The sequence below is a fragment of the Barbus barbus genome (assembly GCF_936440315.1).
Source record: "Barbus barbus genome assembly, chromosome: 26".
In the NCBI taxonomy this organism is placed as follows: Eukaryota; Metazoa; Chordata; class Actinopteri; order Cypriniformes; family Cyprinidae; genus Barbus; species Barbus barbus.
In genome coordinates this window covers 3,577,285-3,593,207 of record NC_136754.1, presented here as the reverse complement: position 1 = coordinate 3,593,207, position 15,923 = coordinate 3,577,285, and the positions used below count along the sequence as shown (strand labels likewise).

General features: G+C 35.2%; 3 protein-coding genes across 5 annotated transcripts in view; 1 reads left to right on the top strand and 2 right to left on the bottom strand.

The window, feature by feature from the left end:
• Window positions 1-90: 90 nt before the first annotated feature.
• Window positions 91-6,777, bottom strand: LOC306846132 (biliverdin reductase A-like). Of its 2 annotated transcripts, none has more exons than XM_079379258.1 (7): window positions 6,665-6,777; window positions 5,641-5,764; window positions 4,691-4,810; window positions 4,491-4,588; window positions 4,247-4,354; window positions 3,992-4,160; window positions 91-2,930 (listed from the first exon to the last, which is right to left on the bottom strand). In XM_079379258.1, the coding sequence occupies exons 2-7, from the start codon at window positions 5,757-5,759 to the stop codon at window positions 2,666-2,668; spliced, it is 879 nt and encodes a 292-aa protein (XP_079235384.1). In that variant the 5' UTR covers window positions 5,760-5,764; window positions 6,665-6,777; the 3' UTR covers window positions 91-2,665. The 2 variants fall into 2 exon arrangements, with proteins under 2 accessions (XP_079235384.1, XP_079235385.1); XM_079379259.1 differs by having other exon boundaries at window positions 470-2,930; window positions 6,400-6,691.
• A 202-nt stretch (window positions 6,778-6,979) lies between these two features.
• On the top strand, window positions 6,980-9,080 carry LOC306846139 (cytochrome c oxidase assembly factor 1 homolog). Of its 2 annotated transcripts, none has more exons than XM_079379271.1 (5): window positions 6,980-7,055; window positions 7,895-8,032; window positions 8,103-8,254; window positions 8,336-8,412; window positions 8,496-9,080. In XM_079379271.1, the coding sequence occupies exons 2-5, from the start codon at window positions 7,939-7,941 to the stop codon at window positions 8,575-8,577; spliced, it is 405 nt and encodes a 134-aa protein (XP_079235397.1). In that variant the 5' UTR covers window positions 6,980-7,055; window positions 7,895-7,938; the 3' UTR covers window positions 8,578-9,080. The 2 variants fall into 2 exon arrangements, with proteins under 2 accessions (XP_079235397.1, XP_079235398.1); XM_079379272.1 differs by having other exon boundaries at window positions 7,046-7,194.
• A 2,013-nt stretch (window positions 9,081-11,093) lies between these two features.
• LOC306846084 (E3 ubiquitin-protein ligase HECW1-like) overlaps window positions 11,094-15,923 on the bottom strand; it is a 63,310-nt gene continuing 58,480 nt past the window's right edge. The window contains exons 26-29 of the mRNA XM_079379189.1: window positions 15,208-15,354; window positions 14,983-15,097; window positions 14,532-14,730; window positions 11,094-13,635 (exon numbers count right to left, since the gene is read on the bottom strand). Of these exons, the coding sequence (XP_079235315.1) occupies window positions 13,524-13,635; window positions 14,532-14,730; window positions 14,983-15,097; window positions 15,208-15,354 (573 nt within the window). The 3' untranslated portion in view covers window positions 11,094-13,523. The remainder of the gene's footprint in view (window positions 13,636-14,531; window positions 14,731-14,982; window positions 15,098-15,207; window positions 15,355-15,923) is intronic.

Here is a 15,923-nt window from a genome sequence, read left to right as displayed (position 1 = left end):
TCACTCTTGATGTCTGAACATGATCCAGTAGAAGTTTTACAAAAGCAGGATTTTATCAATTTGAGATATGAAAGAATAAATGCTAAAAATACAATTTGTCAGCATTAGTTTATTGCATTAGGTGTTATAAACAATGAACAAGAACTTTTAACAGCATTTATTAGTATATTATTATTATTTGAAACAATTATTAACAGTATTTATTTGCATTTGTGATTATTATTATTATACAGCATGTGCTAATTTTTGTTGTGAAATAAAAAACAAAACTTCATAATACATTCATTTATACAACTTGAATATGTCGAAATTTCCATTAGAAACTGATTGAATTAGAAAATTAGAAAACTGATTAATCAACTTGGTAAAAACTGTTCATTGTTTGGTCATGATACTGAATACTAATAGTTAACTGTACTGTAGTGTTACTGGAAAAATATTTTGATTTAAGATTTTTTTTTTTTTTTTTGCGGTAACACTTTTTAAAACGGTTACATCTATTAGTTGCTTATTAGCATGCATATTACTAGAATATTAGCCATGTATTAGTGCTAATTAAGCACATATTAATGCCTTATTCTACATGACCTTATTCTACATCTCTAATCCTACCCAATACCTTACTAACTATTAATAAGCAGCAAATTAAGAATTTATTGAGGGAAAAGTCTTAGCTAATAGTTAACAAGTGTTACCTATTCTAAAGTGTAACCAAATAATTCCAAAATGCAAAACAAATATACTATGGTAGTAGTATTATTTCTGAAATTAAGTCCTTTATGGAAAGAATTACCTTTTATTTAATTTTTTTTTCTGCATTATTGTGCTGATTTAGGACCATGCTTAATAAAATATCACAATGCCAAAAAAAGTCTTGTTGCAACAGAGTTCACTCAGGATATCAGACCTCTGAAATGCATTTCACTGCACAAAACAAATTCCAGAAAGCAGGCACAAATTATTTTTATACTGAAATCACAAACATGTAAACATGAAGACAAATGTAAACACAACATACTGATTAGAAACAAAACATTTTTTTCCTCTGACAATGATATATGCATTTATACTCCATTCAGTACTTCCCCAGAGTAAACAGAGATATGAAAAATGATCAGATTAAAAAAAACTTCTACCACAGCATGAATGATAAGAATCTTTGATTCTGCTCAAAGCATGTATGCAGTGTCGGGTAAGTTACACTAAAAAAGTAATTAATCACTAGTTACTAATTACATCTTCAACAGTGTAATTAGATTGTAATTAGTGTAGTTACTCCAAAAAGTATTTAATTATTACTAATTACTTTCTAAATCCTATATCAACCTCGACAAGTTAATGATACAAGGACAGACATGAAACGCTTCTTTTGAGTCCTTCAAGTAATTACATCAATTATTCTGATGCTAATAATCAACTAGTTAATAATGAGAATTGGAAATTCTCAATATTCTTATTAACTCACCAAAGTATTTAAAGTCAGAAGGGTACATAAAAAGCAAGCATTTTAAGGTAAGACTTTAAATTTTGATGTTAAATCCACTATTGTATTGTGTATAAATGTTACTTAACAGTATTAAGTTCAATTACATAAGAAGTACCTGTAATTCAATTACAGAAAAAATAAGAGTAATCCCTTACTTTACTTTTTCAAGGGAAAAGTAATTAAATTACTTAGTAATTAGTTACACCCAACACTGCATGCAGAACTCATCCAGTTTTCACACTTAATAAACAGTTTTCAAAATCATATTTAGGTTTAAATTCAATACTCAATTTAATATTCAACTTATATAAAGCTAAGAATGACATAATATCAAACCAAGCAAAAGTACATAATGTTTTGCAATGCTCCAGCCGATGACTGAAATCACTGGCGGTTCGTCTCTCTGAAATGGGTATTGAACTTTGGTGCAGATGTAATGTACTACAAGACTCACTGTATCAGTCACATACTAACTACCAACTGATTTACAAAACTTAAAAAAAACAAGTAGTCAGCAAGAATCGTCCCTCTCTGCTAAATAAGCAAATGTTATGTTAATAACCAGTGTTATGAGTTACACATTACAATAAAGGAATGTGCTGTTACTGCATATCCTGATGCGGCCCACTAGTTATTACTATTAGGTACATTTCCAAATCAAATCACTTTTTAATCACTGCAATTTAAAGACTGAAAAAAAAAAAATCATATTTTACCAAAAATACTGTATCTGTTAAGGTCTAAAAAGGACAAAGAGATTATGATTCAGTCGTTTTAGGGAAGAATACAACAACAGTCATACTTTTATGGGGTTTTTTGTCCTTTTTAAGAGCTGAAAAGCTATGAAAGCTGGTTTCCACCATGGGATAAAAACCCAAAGATGCACCGAATCTTTTTATCTCACAATTCAGACTTTCATCTGACTCAGAATTGTGCGATATAAATGCAGAATTGTGAAACAAAAAGTCAGTTTTTTTTTTTCCCTTTGTGGTAACAAGCTACTGCGAAAAGCAACTGATCAGCAAACTGATTTTCATTGTTAAGAAACTCAAATGAAAATAAATCTATATATTTAATTATATTATCTTCCACTTTAGTCGTCTGTCTCTACACCACAGACTAAATCCCACAATTCTATACGGGTTATTGTGTGAACCTGCAGTGTGGACAGCTTCAGGTTCAGGCCGGAGTGTTTTCACTGAGCTGTTGTATGCGGTCTGCCAGCTGCAGGCAGTGTAAGATCCTGCTCCTCTCCTCCTGGAGCTCTGCGGTAGACACTTCACCCTGCAGCTTCCGGCCGAACAGCAGCAGATCCTGCATGAACAGACCCACCGGCTCCCGCTGACCTGCAGGAAGCTCCGTCATGCTGGCGTCCTGGAAGCGAAAGTGTATGTGTTTGGCTCTGCCCAGTCCTGGACCCCGCTCTTCAATCCAAGTTAAAGGTCTGCGTCAGAGAGAACTCTGATTAATTTGTGTGACAGATGATAAAATTGGTGTAAAAAATGCAGATCACAAATGCAGACATGGTAATGTTTACGTAAAAAGACAGTATAAGTCATTATAATCAGTAATTGTGTCCCTACTGGATGCAACAAATGCCTCATTTATAATGGGTTTTATTGTTTTTGTGTCGTTGCGCCAGGACAAGGCATCACAATACAGTAAGGGGGCTCTGGCCAATCAGAGCACGCCTCGAGTCTCAGAACGATGAGCTTTGTAAAATCGGTGTGTTTCAGAAAGGCGGGGCATAGAGGAGCAACAATAATGTACAGTATGTGGAATATAATGTGTTTTTTGAACCTTAAACCGCATAAACATATTGCAGAAATAATGTTCTTTTTAGCAACATCATATGACCCCTTTAAATGAATAAATGAATAATAACAGGTGAAAAAAATCCCATATATTTATGGCCATAAGCAATCATTTTTCTTCATAAAATGTGTTTAAAGTGTTTTAAAATTCATGTCTCACTCTGTGTGACTTTTTAACTGCAAAAAAATAAAAATGTATTTCTTATTACTTGGAAAACTTGACAAAATAGTGACCAATTTCACTAAAAATATACATTTTCTGCATACATTCACTTATATTTTAACCTCAAATCTCAAATTAGCCATTAAAAAATATAGAATACTGTCTTTTCTCAGATAATACACTAAAAGCTTTCCAACAAATATCATATCGATATAACATACCACAATCTCATTTTTTCAAATATCTTCAACTACGTCATTTTATAAAACATTGAACAAATTGTGACTAATAGTTACTAATAGACTAATAATTTCTGTTATATATGATGCTTTGTCTAATACAGAATTTGAGTGTTTGGGAAAAGGATTTAGGCCATGTAATTGATCACACAGACTGGTCTGCTGTATGTAACAATCTGTACTTTAAATGTACCTCATTGGGGGTTCACAAACTTAATTATAAATTCATTAACAGAATCTATCTCACACCGGTACGTTTGAAGAAAATTTACAAGAACAGTGTACTCACTTCTGCTGCTGGGTCAGTAAGTGTGCCGTCATCTTCATGTATTTGTTGTCTTTCTCCTCCACCAGAGACGCTGCAGTAACCGTGAGCTCCCCGAAAAGATCAACCAACCAGGTCAGTCTGGCAATACCGCTGAAAGATGGGAAGCCAAAATTTGGCTTCAGGGATCCACCTGAGAAGAAAAAAAATCCCCATCACTCAAAACCCTAGTGGAAGCCTTTAAAAAAGATGAACTGCGTACTATTATACAGTCACTACCTGTGAAGTGCAGCGTTCCCTCCTCCAGCGTTTTCCCAGCTATGTCTTTTTTCAGCTGTTTGAAGTCAGGAGTGAAGAGTTCAATATGCTCTTCATGTAGCACCAGACCTGAAGATACCATACAGAAGTTAAACATTCAACCATCCTGGAGCCAGAATCATATTATTTAACTACTTTATAATAACAAGCTTCTACCACTCAAATGTTTACTCAGTTTTCTCCAGAAGACAGGACGGAAACTCACCCTTCTGCTGAGCCAGATTCCACAGATCCACCGCAGACGTGTAGCTGAGGGTCATGGGATACTCAACACACACATGCTTCCCCGCCTCCAGAAACTGCCTGAGATTGAGCAGATCATGGGAAGACACTTAAACGTGATCGTTTCTGTCATGTGTGAGGAGTCAGAAGTGATTATGTGCGAGGAGGAAGTCTGTGTGTCACCTGATGTGCTCTTCATGGTTGGTGTTTTCCGTGCATATGAACGCTGCATGGATGTCATCTCTGCTCAACGCCTCCGTCACAGAGATCTGCTTCGCACCCTGCTGATCTTCAAGATTCCTCCTACACAAAACACCATGCAGAACAATTCTAATAAATATTAAACATGAGAAAAGCTTATATTCTACATATTTATGTATCTTTTAAAGAAACATGACTACTACCATCCTGAGAGGAAAATATAAAATTAATCTAAAATAAAAAAATTGTCGTCAATTTTAAGTCATTATAATATAATATCATATATAAAACAAATATGTTAGTTACTTTGTGAACATTTATAAATTGCACAATGTTTTTCATATTTAAATTTAATAAGTCCTGGCCACACAGACACACACAAGTGTGTGTGTGTGTGTGTCTGTGTGTGTGTGTGTGTGTGTGTAACCCTGGAGCACAAAACCAGTCGCTGGGGTATATTTGTAGTAGTTCCATGACGATATTTTGTAAATTTACTACCATAAATATATCAAAACTTAATTTTTGATTAGTAATATGCATCGCTAAGGACTTCATTTGGACAACTTTAAAGGCGATTTTCTCAATATTTGGATTTTTTGCACCCTCAGATTCTAGATTTTCAAATAGTTGTGTCTCGGCCAAATATTGTCCTGTCCTAACAAACCATACATCACGACAGGGTTTGTGGTCCAAGGTTACATATGCGTGTAGATATCTCTTCTGCCATTTATTTTGACATTGTCCATTTATGTATGTGTATGAGTTTCTACTGAAACTGCACACTCAAGCTCAGTTAATATTTGCTGAATGATATGAATTGGAGTTCACAGAGAGCTTGTCTTGTGTTCTATGGGTCAAAAGAAACAAATATGTAACATATACAAGTCTATTAGATGAAAGGCTTAATATGAATGTGTGGATGATGCACTGACCTGGACACAAAGCCTTTGAGGCTGAACTTCTCAGCAGGGCTGGACGGCAGAGGAGCGAGCAAGTCTCTCATTCTCACACATCCTGCGATGCCTATACCCACAACCACTGATCCCAACATGATTCCTGCAGCAACACAACATGCACGAGCAAAAAAAAATCTGCATTAATTAACAAGTGAGAAATAACTGAATCAATTGCATGATACAAATGCAGCAGCTATGGAAAAGTTTAAAACAATAATGGAGTGGATTGATCCAAATCTACACGGTCGTTGTCCATGAACATCATGTTATAACAAGTCAGATGGACAGGACATCAGGACAGAGCAGCACACTTCTGAGAAACTGGTTTGAGAAGTTTGCAAAAGGAACTTGGTGTGTCTGACTGATAAAGGCTTGCTTAAGATGTAACCAGATCGAGTCGCACATAATAATAATAATTTAAAAAACTGAATATCTAATATTGCATAAACAAATCTTTATTATAGTAAATATTGGGATTTTTATTTATTTTGCCAGTCACTCCCCTTCAGCGAATAATGAACAATCAATATATTCATATTAAAAGTACATGCTTTAAAAAAAAAAAATATTTTAATTCAAGTTAAATATCACAAACTTTCCTTTAGTTTAAAGTGCCTGTCATGATGGTAATGACAGCACAGTTGAAGGCAGTAATTTATATCTAAAAAATTACAAACTGCACATATAAATTATAAATTAAATAAATAAATAAAAATTAAATAAATAAACACATACACACACCAGCAGGAACAGAAACACAAAACTGACACAGAGTTGAGCTTGTAACTGACTAATATAAAACCAAATCATAAAATGGCTAGCAAAATACTGACAATGCTTGGCTGTTTCCCCTTTTATTAATACGTTTTAATACTCGTGTTAATTAAATTACCATCTGCATCGCGCGCAATAGAACCGATAAACACCGAGCAAATCACAGATTACACAACGAACGAGTAATGTCCATTCTTCTATCTGCAGAATATATACATCTCCTCACCTCTGAATGATCTCTAAAAGCATCTGCAGGGGATAAGAGATGAATGGCATTATCCGCGTGACTGGAACAACTTTCGTAACTCTTTTTTCGTAACCCAGCGTGCGTCTGACGTCACGCGCTCCAGCCGCACGTGTTTTTGTTGTCGACAGATATAAACAAGAAATAAACAAATTCTCTGGAAGATTGAGAGTCGTTAACGTCACATTAATACTTTGCATTAACATCTTTATCTTGTATATGATAATAAATCGCAGACTGAGTGTCTATAATGTGTTTCTTCATATTCTATTCAGCGATGTTTGAATAAAGTTTTTCAAATGAAAAGGAACATGGCGGCTTCCGTAGCGCGCTGCTTGTAGTGTTTTATAACAAAGAAATAATAGACGTGACGGTGAGTTATTATTATGAACGGACCTTGGAGTCGATGCATGAATGAGTTAGGGATCAATTCTGTGAAATCACGAGCATTTTTTGACAATAACCCCTAAACCTTGCTACACTAGTAGTCTTTAAGACGAGTGCAGTATGTTGTAAGTAGATAAAAAATAAAAATAATGCCAAATAAATTCACCATACTAAATGTACTACTGTATTACCATATGTTTTGTACATGCTTTTTTAGAGAATGTCTCATAGTAGTAATGTCTTTCAAGGACGTTGGAGTAATATACATATATATATATATGCATAGACTGGAGGTTATCTCTTCATAAATTGTGCCTGTCTGTGTGTGTGTGTGTGTGTGTGTGTGTGTGTGTGATTGAGTGTGTGTGGGTGAGAGATTGAGTGTCTGTGTGTGTGTGCGCGCGTTTTTGTGACAAATGAGGACATTAATTTGTATAATGACACAGGTATTACAAGGTGAAGGTGACTTTTCAGGACATTGACCCATGTCCCCACTTTTCAAAACGCTTATAAATCATACAGAGTGAGGTATTTTGGGGGAAAGATGAAATGCAAAGTCTCCTGTGAGGGTAAGTTTAGGTGTAGGGCAATAGCACAGCGTTTGTTCAGTATAAAAACCATTACGCCTATGGGATGCCCCACTTTTCACAAAAACAAATGTGTGTGTGTTCATAGACTGGAGGTTATCTCTACATAAATCGATTTATTTCACTGAATCAGAAGCCTTTAGATCAAAAGCTTTTTAAGTTCAGGGAGAAAGTATTCTGAAATATTCAGTTTATATTATTAGGTCAGGTCAATTTTTTTGTCACTGCCCTTTTATAGAGTTTTGCTCCAGCCAAAAGATATTTGCTCCATCTGAAGCGAGGATGAGTCGCTCCACCAGCCTCCTGCAGCAGATGACCATATTCATGACAGTAGTGACCGGCGGCGGCTGCGCTATGATGTATTACCTCATGCAGAGTAAGTCATGGCTTCTGTTAGCTATTAAACATTGTGTGATTTTTGTCATACAATGTTTTGTTTCTTTCAGAAAATTTTGCAAAATCAGAGCATTACCGTCTGGCCCTTGAACAGCTGAACAATAATTCCACCGCCATGGCCAGTCTGGGCGCTCCTCCACTAAAGATACACAACATCCATTTAACTGACCGACACAACCGCATTGACCACAGCAGCGCTCAGGTCAGCATCACCATGAACATGAACCTCCTCCATGAAGTGCATTAGTGATCAGAAATATATTAATCATCATATCAATTTCAGCTGAAGATCCCAGTTACCGGGTCAAAGACTGGAGGTTATCTCTACACAACTTCCACCAGAGACGCTCTCATGAACAGGTATCATGATTTCACCTCTTTAAATAAATAAATACACAGTTTTATGTTACATATATAATCTTCTTAACCGCTTTTGTCACCAGATGGCACCTCCAGCAAGTGTTTCTGAAGCTGAGGGAAGGCGAGATCGTCGAGATTTTCACCAAGACAGAATCTGAAGAGTAACATTTCATCAATGTTAAAAAGACAACAAACGCCAGTGAACCAGACAGTTAATAGATGATTGAAAGCCTGTTTTTTAACTAATGTGATTATGGCATTCGCATATATTTGTCTACTTTAAATGTTAATATATATATGTTTGGGAAGCTGTGTCATGTGAAGCACTTTATTTTGGGGCAGCTTGGACATTTTTTTTATTTGTTTAGTACTTTTTTGCTGTTTTATGTGCTTCATTAAAGATGGATGGTGCAAAAATCATACACTGTAATTTTATGTTTTATCATCTTTATATTAAGCATGTCTTTATACACACACACACACTTGCATAAACTGATAAACAGTCCTACTAAATGAAATATATACAGTAGGCATAAAGTGTTTAAAGCAGATCTGATCATACCAATGTAGAAGCAGGGTCACATAAAATGAGTCAAAAGATAATAACCTCAATCTGTTTGACTTTAAATGTGTATGAAATATGACTATTCAATACAGCTTGTAATACCAACACTGGGCTCTTTGGATCATCTGTTTGCCATTGTGACTAGTCTTGGATCATTGTAGTTACTAAACTTTACCAGCAGGTGTCAGTAAAAGATTATTCAGTAACCCTAGAAATTTGAATAATTTGTTTCTCAAAAAAATAAATTAAAACAAATTAGTGAAAAATGTAGCCTATACAGAAAACAAGTGCATTTTGTCTAAATGCTGTAAGTCGTGTGATTAAGTTAGACTAGTCTTCATGAGTGAAGAGCTTTACAGACAATTCTGTGCCAATTATTTAAATTTTTCTAAAATGTTCTTTGTTCAAAAAAAAAAAAACTGCATGAAGATTTTGCTTTAAGTACCATGGCTGTTAGTATAATTTAGCCATGTGCTGAAAAACTGCCCTTGGTACTTGTGCCATCTTTTTTCATTCGACAAATTTAAACCATGCTCAGTTCATAATAACCATTAAATATCATAAATCTATATTCACAGGAGGCAGCAGATATCATCCACAGAAACACAGTGACCCAGATTAGCCACATGGCCTGTACTTTCCTCAGACTCCCACCTCTCTCTCTCTCTGATCCACATCTCCTCTCATTAGTTTATTTTGGTTGAAAGATTGAGGCCAGAAAACCCAAAATGTTTAAATAAAAATAGTGTTTAAAAAACTTAAAGCTATGATGATGATAATAATTATTATTAGTGCAATATTGCATTCAGTTTATCTATTAGTCTTAGTATGGAATAGTATATTACTCAGTATGCAGTATGCATAGACGGCCTACTATATTTGCCAAAATGCACAGCTACAGTACACTGCGTAAAATACTGTATCCCACAATGCAATGCACTTGAATGGCTTTTCATGTTAACACTGACAAATTACTCTGAATACTGATCCTATGTCGCAGAAATAGAACGAGCAATATGTGTAATGTTGCATACTACAGTTTAAAACATTTATTGTTGCATAATGTACACTGATTAAGCACACAATCATTTTAGAGACAGTATGTGAAGCAGTATGCAGCACGCTAGTGTTTTACTCTTCAGTTCTCTCTGAATCTGTTTTGAATCTGACTAAACCTTGGTTCCAGACCGAGTTGGGGCTTCATGTCTCAAACTTTCCTTCTTCTCTCAAGCCCTTCAAAAATCCCACTGTTATCCCCCCAAACCACCCGCTCCTGCTCCAGAAATATCCTCATATTCCACAGAGCTCTGGGGACCATCTGTCTTCACTTCCATCTGCCAAAACATCCATGCATATAAATACTTCCCCCAATCTGGTTTCATCTGAATTTTGCAATGTATTTTATATATTACATCAGTGTTTTAACCAATGAAATGTGTAAATCCTTCATTAAATGACATTAAGTTTTTAATATTTATATGGTTGTAGAGATATGTGCTGGCTTGTTTTGGCACATTTCAGACGGCTTGAGGTTTTCTTGAATATTACAGAAATAACAAAAGTATGAGAACTAAGACTGTGAAGATACTAAATTGGGTATATTGAGGGACAAGGGAAAGAATTTGCATTAACATCATCCAAAAATGCCATAATTATTATTTTTTTTACTCCTAAATGTGCAATACTTGTGAATGGAATGCATTAAACTAGCAAAACCCCTTTTAATTCAATGCAATATATGCAATAAATGATTCTGTATACGCATAGTATAGATCTTCATATATTACACATTTAATTAAGGCTGTGGGACTGAAGTGCAGTGCGTTAAATTGATTGTCCTCTTATTTAACATGACTGTTCAGCTGAAACGTGTTTCTAAAAAACACAAACCTTTCAGTAGACAAAATCTCCATAAAACAGTTTTAAACTTGTGAAAATTACGTAGGAGTTTTATACAGTGCCACGTTAAATTCTATATGACTTGATTGAAGCGGCACTGCGCCTGTTGTATATTGGCTGTCAGACTGCATTATATCTCATTTTACTGAGTAAGAGTACAATTTTCCAGATTCAGCAAGATGAACAACCACATCCGATGGATCACGAGTCAGGTTCTGCATTAGAAAGTGAATGTTTAATGACATTCGTTAACAGTGTAGTTACAGAGCTCAGCCTGAGAGAGGCACTATAAGTGACCTCAATACACAATTCGAAACATTTTCCGCTCTTATTCTCTTCCATACACATAGATTAAAGTGTAAAAAAGACATAAGCAGGCTAGTGTATGTGTCTGAGGTGGAAGCAGGAGCCAAATCCTTCTATGTTTATAGAGAGGCAGTATGTTCCAGAACCTTCTCCTCATTTCTCTCACATTGTCAAATGGCTGCAAGTGTCTTGATAAATAAAGAAACGTCCTCCACAAGCGCCAAAGAGTAGCATTTCTTACCATTCCAACCAAATATGCATAGTAATATACATTTGAGAAAACTAACATTATGTAAATAGTAAGTATGAAGAAGACATGTTTAAAAAAAAAAAGATGAATTGTTGTCTGTTGAGTTGAGACTGTTCAAGCAAGTATGTACACAATGTGATATACAGACATTTTATCATTTCATAATTGGAATACAAATTCACTTTCTACATTCCTAATATCTTAAGCTGAGTGTTGTTCATTTTGAGTTGCAATTGTTTTTAGCAGTATTACATTTGATTGCTTGTTCTCCATCACCACATTAAAAGGACAGTTCACCCAAAAACTTCAGGAAAACATCATAAATGAATCTGTATGATGTCCCCATTCTTCTGCATATTCAAACAATGCATTTTTGGGGGTGAACGTACCCATTTAGAAAATATTAGGAGACAAAAGTAAAAGACTGATTCATCAAGTGTGAATTAGACAGAAACACATGCACCTTTAAATGGCATCATGTTATGAGCATCTTAATGTATAATACACACATTCACATCATCTTAAAATGTAAACATGAACAATAATCAAAACTTCAGCACAGTAATCGAATCTAGTCATCAATAAACCAACCACAGAACGAACAACTCTGATATTTCAAAGAAACGTGTCCTGACATTTAAACCAATTTCCTTTTTGAATAAACAAATGACTCGCTGCTCTTCAAAAAACGCTCGTGTGGTGCACAACTTTTACTATTTGGTCAGTCGTTTCAATCCCCTCACCAACTTAAGCCATAGAAAGACATCATATAAATAGAAAAACAAAAACACATTTCATAAACATTAGGGAAAGTGAGTGCATATTATGGCATCAGGAAATTTTAAGTAACTTTTAAGTTAATTTTAAGCGACAGTGAGAGATGGTGATGCGACAAAGTTTAGACAAACATTTTAACTTTATGCAAATGAGCAACAAATGTGATGCAGCAACTGCCAATGGGAGCGCAGACAGTAACACACATGATCTGATTTTGAAAACTGAAACAGATAAATAAAAGTATCATTCCATTTTAATACTAAAAATGAACATGCTGAATGAAAAGGTTTATATAAACTGCAGTAGTGCGCAAAGAATCACATGAAATTGCTCATTATGAGCATTTACTTCTGAGACGTCTTCGTTCCCATTGGCAGTGCACTGCATTACTCATTTACATAAAGTACCACATCGCATCACCACTGGTTGTTGTCCCTCTTGTTGGCTCTAATCACTATAAATCGCCGTTACCATGAATGCAGTGTCTTATCTAGATGCAACAAACAAAAGATTTCGTTACGCTGGATGGCTCCGCCCACAGTACAATCTCATTGGTTTAAAATCCTGTGCAACACAGCTGTATAATAAACATGAAATATATTCTGATTGGATTTGTTGTGTTGCGCTTTTAGTGTTTAATAATTTTAGTAAACATCATACGTTGGGTTTTTAAACCCAAATACATCAATTAATTGAAAGCAATCGTGTGTTCATTCAAACATTACAGACAAGACAGCATGAAGCCTTAAACATCCTTAAACATGTCTGATGCTTTAATGATTTTAATATTTAAATGTATTGGTTAGTACAAATGAATAAATCAAAATTGTCGAATCGAGGCTCAGGCTTGCCATTTCCCCCTTTGACTCCTGCGAAGTGACGTCACTTCCTGTGATGATGCAGTGTTCGGTGAGATTATGTGAACTAGTGTACACAAATTTACAGTAATTACGGCACCTCGCTCAGATATTTTCTGTGAGCATATTTGGTTTGAACTTTACAATTCTTGTCAATGTGAAAATGCACCAACAGAAAGGATGCTGGCCGTGACGGTTTGCGGTGAAATGATGATGTGCGAACTGAGAGCGACTCCAGCGGAGGTCGAGGCCCTGAGTGTTAAAGCAGGTCGAAGGCTTCTCTTTCACTATTGCATACCCGTTACACACTGTCCACCTGCGCAGGTGACTGATGCATGCAGTGGTGTCCTGAACAAACCAAAGAAACGGACACAGGACACGATCCACGCTAGTAGATAATTACATATGGTGTACATGGAAAGGTCACCGGGAGGAAGGTGTTTCATGCCTCAAGTCCTCATTCAAGGCCAAAAGTGCTGGTCTCTTCCACAGCGATCAGCAGTTTCTCGTACAACATGGTGTAGGATGGATACGGCGGAAGATCCAGACGGTTAAAGCATGTGTGCGCCCTGAGAAACCAGACATGACACATCAGCAGCCGGACTGACAGCCTCATGTGGATTGGCCTTGAGTCTCTAAAATCAAGACCAATCTGTTTTCAGGTCAGGTCATGTTTTTATCACTGACGACAACAACGTGAAAAAAACAAAAACTATTTTTTAAATAGTTTATATTATTAATGTTTCTCTTAAATTATATTAATACATACTATTAATTTTTAATTATTTACATTCTTAATTATATCATTAATGTTAATATTATTATATTACAATATTATATATATATATATATATTATTATTAATATTATTAAAAGTGTTATGCTAATTTTAGATGAAATTTGTTTTATTTTTACTGTTCATTTTAGAATTATTTTTATTGTTCATTTTGAATTGTTAGAGTTTTCACTAATGCTTAACCACGAAAAACTAAATTTTATGTAAATATCATGAAAGAGAATTTTTTCAGACTCTTGACAAATACATAAATGTGCAAGTCAAACCATTTCAAAGTAAAATCAATCTGGAATATATTATAAAATAAAATAGCAAGAGCAATATATATATATTTATTTATTTATTATTTTTGTTGTCTATTTGAATAATTTTTTCATGACTGAAAATTCAAAGGACAGGTTTATAATTTTGATCATTTTTCATATTTCATTTGGACAGAAAATGGAAATAAAAAAATAAAAAAATAATAAAAATCAAAGTAAAATTATTTGCATACACTGTTTATTTGCAGGAGTTTGGAAGAAACATTTGTAGAGCAATCTAGTGCTTGCATTCCTCAGAGGACATGTATCTTTCATTATTGATATTCTCTGAATTCCTGTTAAACATTTCCCATACCAGCTCAAATCAACATCAGAGTTGTGAAAGATGAAAGACTGTGTCACTGTACCTTGGTAATGATGTGATCTTGCCCCATTTCTCGATGCAGAAGCGTCTCAGGCCATTGCTCCCGCGGAGCGCGGTGAAGCCCTCGTAAGGAACGCTGGAGGTGCCCGTCACAAACTGCAGCAGACGCAGTCTCTGCTCATTATTGAAGCGCTCCACCGCACCCCAGAACCACCGGATCACAATATGCCCATCATGATAACCTGACGACAACAAGGTTCAAATACACAACTTTCATATAACAACTAGAATTTTTCACTGACCCTCTAATTCATTCACTGAAACGTAGGTAATTACATGATGAAAACATAAATAAAATATATAAAATATACTTCATTCAACATCTTGAAATGATAATGCAATTTAGTGAGAAAAAGAATCATGATACAATATATACAATATATATGTGTATGTATTTCAGCATTGTGTATGTAGGTGTATGCATGTCCTCTCACCTCCTCTGTACTCCGTGTTGTTTCTCCAGTCGTTTAAATCAATCTCTGCTGTTCCTGCAATAACCAGCTCCAGCTCTCTAGCATCAAACACAGACACCAGACGGGAGTCCACCACCTACACACACACACACACACACAAAGAGGTCAGAGGTCAAATGATTGCCACTTGGACAGCACTTAAGAGTAAAATGAGCAGAGAGTAAATCAGATGATAAGCAAGTTTACCTCGTAAAAGCCCCGGACAAGAGCCTGCGTCTGCTGGACGACACCGCGCTCCACCCTCCACTTCACCATCCGCTCGATATATTCCTTCTTATTCTTCTCCGTCACCTGCACGTTTGTCCCGCCGGACTTCAGCTCCCGCTCGGTCACCTGACGTAAAGATATTTTCTGTTTAATTCACTCCACTGTCCTTTATTTTTTAAACCACAGGAATCTTTAGGCAGCTGTTTATTACAAAAAAATAGCAACAAATTTATGCTATTATTGATGCCCAAAAAAATGTATATTTAGAAATATGTGAGTGTAATTATGGCCTAGTGGATAGAGAGTTGGACTTGTAACCCGAAGGTCGTGGGTTCGAGTCTCGGGTCCGGCAGGGATTGTAGGTGGGGTATGGGTCACCATACTTGGGCCTTTCCTTTATATATATATGGGGAAGTATATATATATATATATATATATATATATATATATATATATATGGGGAAGTATATATATATATATATATATATATATATATATATATATATATATATATATATATATATATATATATATACTTCCCCATATATATATATAAAGGAAAGGGAAAAGGGAAGTGGTGTGTGGCCCAAGTATGGTGACTCATACATACATACATATATATATATATATATATATATATATATATATATATATATATATATATATATATATATGTGTGTGTGTGTGTGTGTGTG

What these genes read in the sequence shown, in the direction of transcription:
- LOC306846132 (XM_079379258.1), bottom strand. Translation starts at nt 5,759, where the DNA reads ATGTTGGGATCAGTGGTTGTGGGTATAGGCATCGCAGGATGTGTGAGA. An exon ending in CTCAAAGGCTTTGTGTCCAG is followed by an intron (nt 4,811 to 5,640) that starts GTCAGTGCATCA and finishes TGTTTTGTGTAG; the next exon opens with GAGGAATCTTGAAGATCAGC. An exon ending in GAATCTGGCTCAGCAGAAGG is followed by an intron (nt 4,355 to 4,490) that starts GTGAGTTTCCGT and finishes TGGTATCTTCAG; the next exon opens with GTCTGGTGCTACATGAAGAG.
- LOC306846139 (XM_079379271.1), top strand. Translation starts at nt 7,939, where the DNA reads ATGAGTCGCTCCACCAGCCTCCTGCAGCAGATGACCATATTCATGACA. An exon ending in GATGTATTACCTCATGCAGA is followed by an intron (nt 8,033 to 8,102) that starts GTAAGTCATGGC and finishes TGTTTCTTTCAG; the next exon opens with AAAATTTTGCAAAATCAGAG. An exon ending in TTGACCACAGCAGCGCTCAG is followed by an intron (nt 8,255 to 8,335) that starts GTCAGCATCACC and finishes TATCAATTTCAG; the next exon opens with CTGAAGATCCCAGTTACCGG.